Source organism: Arachis ipaensis, chromosome B09, assembly GCF_000816755.2.
Source record: "Arachis ipaensis cultivar K30076 chromosome B09, Araip1.1, whole genome shotgun sequence".
Taxonomy (NCBI): Eukaryota; Viridiplantae; Streptophyta; class Magnoliopsida; order Fabales; family Fabaceae; genus Arachis; species Arachis ipaensis.
In genome coordinates, this window is record NC_029793.2 from 132,750,645 (window position 1) to 132,756,943 (window position 6,299).

Consider the following 6,299-nt stretch of genomic DNA (forward strand, 5'->3'; position numbering starts at 1 on the left):
AACACCCCACCCCCCTCGGCACCCCATCCCTTTCCCCAATCCCTCAAAGCTCAGTCTACCTTTTAACATTCTCTAATTTCTTCTTCATGGCTATGTACTTGTGAGAGAACCAAGTAAAGATCAAGTGGCTGAGAGTATTGTTTGATATGAGAGAATTACCACCATCATCATCATCCCAATGTTATGGGACAAGTTCTGTGGCCAAGTGAGAACCATTTGACGATGTTGGATCTTTCATAGGTTTGGCCAGTTGAAAGTGTTACTGGCTCTTGCATTGGCTCAAGTGAAATTGGACAAATGAACACCGTGGGAACATCATCAATGCTTATTGAAGATTCCATTTCCTCAATCATCACCTTTAGCTCCAATTTCTCAGCAACTTTCAATAGAACCTTATTATCTAGACCCAAAAAACATCAAGCTTTGAAGTTTTTTTAGATGATTGATATTGTGCCATGAGGAAGGGGGTATGAGGAAGTGGGGTGCGGAGGAGGGGGTATAAGGAAGGAGATGGAGGGAGAAGAAAGGGAAGAGAGTTAGTGGGAAGGATGTATGTTTATTTTCTTTTGGGTTTTATTTAAAATATTTTGTTGGTGTTAATATATTGAATGAAAATATCTATAACGATAACGAACAAAAAATGAAACAAATTATTAAATTTCAATCAGTACTTTTATCCTCTTTATTTTTTTTACCTTCGTTTTAAATTTTAATTTTTTTTAAATCAACGATAGTGAAATTTTATTGATGCTTGATAAAATTACAGAAGAATCCATGGAGCAGTATAAGTTATTGCTATTTCAATCAAATTATATAATATACAAAAATAAAATAATTTTATTCCTTTCATTCCAATTTTAATTCTTTCCATCCGATCCAATGAGGATTCTTTTCCTATGTCAATGGCTCCATTTTTTTTAAGATATCAATCTCATTTTAGCAAATAAAAATATATGGCGAGCATATGACAAAAAAAAAAGGAAAGATGGGCTTCTCAACCTTGCCGCTCAACTCATATCGACAAATTTCATTGTTTTGTTCGGCAACCGGCTTGTGTTGATTGGTTGATGATGAAACGATGAACGAGAACGGTTCCATCTTCTCTGTTCTGTAAACGGTGTGACAAGCTTCATCAATGGCATGGCAGATTTTATCAGAAGGATGGTTTCTTCAAATCTGGCGTAGGGGGCGCTAGCGATGGAGAACGGCATCTTCGGACTGCCGACTTCAGAACGACGACATAAGAGCTTTGAAGACGAGAAGACTGGTTTCTCGTACAGCGACGGGATGATGACAGGGTTGTGTGGTGAGGAGGTCGAGGACGATCGGGGATGTTAATGTGACCAAAGGAGGTAGATAGCAGACCGGCAAGAGGAGACTCTCACTGATGCTATCGTTGTTCAGAGTACCGTTGATACGTGAGCATCTTTTCTATCTTTTCCTAGTGAATTTGCATTCGAATTTATAAGTTTAATCAAGATTTAAATACTTTTTAGTCACCATGAATGCTACTTTGAGTTGTGTACAATTCTATTTATTTCAGGTAGCATTTGGATGGATTTGACGGAGATTTGTAGAAAAAGAGTAGAAAGTGAATGATGCTGTCAACTATGACCTCCTTACACTCTAACAGACATAACATGAGCCATAGAGGTCCAATTGATGTGATTTTAGTGGCATTGGAAAGCTAACTTCTAGAGCTTTTCAACGATATATAATAATATACACTTTTCTCTCAGACTGTACAACCTTAGTGGCGCCTAACTTGGGATTCTCCAAGTTAGGGGCCAAAGGAGAACTTACACGCCAATTGCTTGCTGCCAGGGTGGCGCCTAACTTCAGGATTCTGAAGTTAGGCACCAGTGATCATCAATGCCTCCAAGCCATGCTGCAACAGTGGTGCCTAACTTGGGATTTTCCAAGTTAGGCGCCAGCCCAAATTAAAGAAGTGGTCCCAGCCTTCATCAAAGCAAGCAACGAAGATCTTATTTGATTTTGATTAAAACTTTAATTTATTTATAAATAGAAAAAGATATTATTTACTTTTAGAAAATATATTTTATATTTAATTAGGATTAGATATAAAAGAGAAAAGATTCAGCCCTTCGGGCTCCTCTATTTTCTCTTACCTCATTCCACACTTTATAGTTTTTCAGAACCCTAGTTTTCTCTTTGAACCATGAGCAACTAAACCTCCATTGTTAAGGTTAGGAGCTCTGTTTATTGTATAGATTGATACTATTACTTTTCTATTTTATTTCATGTACTGATTTCAATTTCAAGAATTGTTTTTGTTCTTTATCTTATGAATCTAGGTGGAACGGAAGTATGACCCTTATTCTAATTGAGTCATGTAAACCTCGGAAAAGCTCTTTACCTGAACAATAACTTGAAAACAAATTCTCCTAAATCACTAATTATCTGGACTTAACGGGATACGTGACATATAATCCTCTTATATTTGGATAATTAGGGTTTCTGTGGCACATATAGTTTGCCATAAATTGAATCTTGCATGATTAAAATAGTTAGTAAGAAAAGTTAATCTGGAAAATAAATATCTCTGAAACCTTAACTGTTTTACTCATATATTTCACAACCCATTTACTGCTTGTTTTCTGATATTCTGAATTTACTGTTAATGCTTTTGAACTCTCAAAACACCATTTTCTGTTTGTCTAACTAAGTAAATCATGCAATTATTATTGCTTAGTCCATCAATCCTCGTGGGATCGACCCTCATTCACTTGAAGTACTACTTGGTACGACCCAGTGCACTTGCCAGTTAGTTTGTGGGTTATAAATTCTTCACTAACTGACGCACCGAGATGCTTCCGATCTTGTAACTAATGAAGGTGAGCTGCTGCAAGGAAGGCAAGGATTTAGTCTCACATGCACAAGGGGAAAGGGAATCTGGCTTGAAATCTGGGTCAGGGTGGGGCAGAGGCCTTCTGTTTTGGGTTTGGGCCATATTGGTGTCCTGGGTCGATGGCAAAAAAAGGAATATAGAAATTACTAGCTAGAACTAATCAAGGAGTGCAGAGAGGTTTGAGTGAGGGAATGAGAGGGAGAAGAAGGTTTTTTTGGTCATGGGCTATAAGCCCAATAAGACAAACCCACCCAAAAGCCTAAACCCACTACCCGAGCCGCTCCTCATGCCCAACCCATCTGAAACAAACCCAACCATGACCCTCCCCCCAAAAAGTAAACAATGTATGACCAAACTCTGAACATGGAAGATATAGATAGATATGGTATTGAAGATTTAGTGCAAGAGAACAGTACACATATAGCTCTCTGAACATGCATCATTCTCGATGCTCCACGTGTGGCTATTTCCAGTGGTTCATGGTTCCATTTACATACCCACAAGTTCTGCGCCTTCCGGATTTCCCAGCAACGACAAGCCACCAGCTCCATCTTCTTTATAGGTAAGTTGTTATAGAGCTCCTTTCCGATACTTCTTGTGATTCACAGTACCTAATTAGTGCATATAAATAGGGTCATTTTCCTCTTCTGTATCACGTTTGTCGTTTGTGCGACTCCAAATATGGTAAGATATATTGCTTCTTATTTTGAATTTTCAAAATTAAACTCCATCTTGCCATGTAATGGAACTCAATAAAAGCTTGCCGTTAATTACCATCCTAAATTAAACAATTTTTAACTCTACCAACGGGTCTTTCATTGTCAAGAACTCCACTGTCCATGTTAACAAATAGTACGTATAACTAATGATTACCAAATGATTCATGCACCAATATTTAAAAAAAGTATGCTTCATCAGGAATCATTTATATAACATAGATTTATTACAATTCTAGTATACTCTAGTATACAAGGACCCACCAATAATCTAACACAAGTCGTTCCGCAAAATCATCTTCTATCACACTACGATTCCCAAAGATCGTGCCTAACAGGAAGGTAATTTAGAAAAGATGGTAATCATTATTATATTCTTTTCTTTCCTATAGTGTTTAATGTTTAATTGAATAAAATTGAACTTTTTGTCAAAAAAATCTACTATAAATGGGAAGCAAAAAAGACAATCTTTCGCTATTGTTGCTTCGGTGGCTATTAAGTTGGCACAACTTTATAAAGATGTAAACTTATCTTAAGGCGCACCCACCAAGCGGTGACACATAAAGTGGCCAAAATGTTGACCCTTTTGTTGATTATGAAGGTAATCTTCCATTATATCAAGAATTTAAGTTGGTAGTTTGCAAGAGATATGAATTATTAGTAATACATCAATATATATGTTTTCACTTTTTATAATTTTTATTGATTGTAGTTGTTAATGCTTATGATGATTCAATGTTGGATGTGGATTTAAAAGATTATTTTATACCATCCTCAGAAATTTTAGACGTTATGTACAAATTTTATTTGTATGTTTATTTGCATCTTTGTATACATCATGGACTAAATTACATCGATATGACAACTGAGTATTTAAAGAGAGTTCATCTGGCAGGTGTGTGGGATATAGGAGATCCTATTTATCAATGTCAACACTGTAAAGCATGGATGTGGTCTGATGAAAGGCTTGTTAAATCCAAACAATCACTACAACCAAAGTTTTCATTATGTTGTATGGAAGGAAAGATCGAGCTTCCTCTACTTTTTTGTGCCTTCTGATGAGCTCATTCAGCTTCATACTGAAGGAGATCAAAGAAGTATTCATTTTCTGAAAAATATAAGGGCATTTAATTCAATGTTTTGTTTTACATCAATGGCTGAAAAAATTGACCATGGGGTGAACAATGGGACTGCTCCCCCAATTTTTAAGCTTGGGGGTCAAAACTACCATAGCATTGGTAGCCTACTTCCTCCAGATAGTCTGCGACCAACATTTGTCCAGCTATATATCTATGATACAGAAAATGAGATTGATAATCGGATAGGCACACTTCAGTAATTTCCATGCAACCAGTCAAATATTTTAGTTATTTTTTATCTGTGAGAGAGAATAACATAAATTTTATTTTTTTGTGCAGTTTCAATGAAGCTATGAATGAGCAAGATAGGAAAATTGTGACAATATTAAGAAATATGTTAGACAAATATAATAGTTTGGCAAAGATTTTTCACTATGCAAAAGATAGGCACCAATAGAAAAATTGCACAGACATAAAACTTAAGTTGATTAGTAAAAAGACTACATATGGCAGGACATACAACGTGCCATCTGCATCTAAAGTGACTGCATTTATTGTTGACGATGTCGAACAACTAAGCAAAGATAGAGATATTATTATAGAGAGTTAAAATAGAAAGCTCCAACGAATTGATATTTTTCACCCATCTTATTTAGCCTTGCAATATCTATTATTGTTTTCGTATGGGGAGGATGGGTTTTGTTTGGGTATTGTAACATCTTCTATCTCTACTAGGCCTACAAAGAAAAATAAAACAATCACTTTGCGACAATTCTTTGCTTTCGCCTACAGAAACGGATAGGTGAATCTTGTAACGACCCAATTTTCAATATGTCTAGATCATATCAGAAACTGAGCGCTACCAATTTGTCTTCCTGATTATTATCTATTATTTATCATATGAGCCTGATTTGTTGTTAAACGCGTAGTTAATTTGCGTGGTGTATTTTTTTTTTTTGAAAACATTTGGATTAATAGACAGAATCATTTATAATCAATTCACAAGTAATAACAGATAAAACAGTTATAAACAACCACACAAAAATACATCACAAGTAGTTGACAACATTCGGTGATTCAGCCTTTATTAGAGTATAGACCTTTAGTTAGAACACCCCTAGATATAGCTAAATAATATCGATATACATATATATACAAACAACATCCCAGGTCCTGACCTGTTCAAGAGGTCCCTAAGCTGGCACCTAGGTTAGCCTAGACTCTATACTCACCTAGTTCCTCTAAACTACTAAAGCGAGGGAAAGTATGTTCTAGGTCTTCAAAACTCAAGTCAAGTGGAACGTCATCAAAAGATAGAACATCATCTGCTACTCCTCTGCACGATCAGACTTTTCCATAGGACGTCTCTCTGGTACCTCATGAAGTAGCCACACAATAGGAATCTCGTACACAGGATTTAGGTTAAAGTGCGCATACGAACGGGGTGCAGACGTTGGCTGGTCTCACAGTATATACATATAATCAGAGAACGATATTCACCCTAGACTAAGAAGACAATGTAGAGCAGAATCCTCTTCTTGCAAACGGTCATCAGCGAACTATGGTAAGGTACTCTTACTTCCATCTGAAGGGGGAAGGGAGAGAGAAGGGGTAAGAACTGGGGAGTTCTTAGTA

At 36.4% G+C, this 6,299-nt stretch overlaps 1 protein-coding gene across 1 annotated transcript in view; it reads left to right on the top strand.

The window, feature by feature from the left end:
• LOC107616442 overlaps positions 1,198-6,299 on the top strand; it is a 30,786-nt gene continuing 25,684 nt past the window's right edge. The window contains exon 1 of the mRNA XM_021112039.1: positions 1,198-1,306. Within this exon, the coding sequence (XP_020967698.1) occupies positions 1,198-1,306 (109 nt within the window). The remainder of the gene's footprint in view (positions 1,307-6,299) is intronic.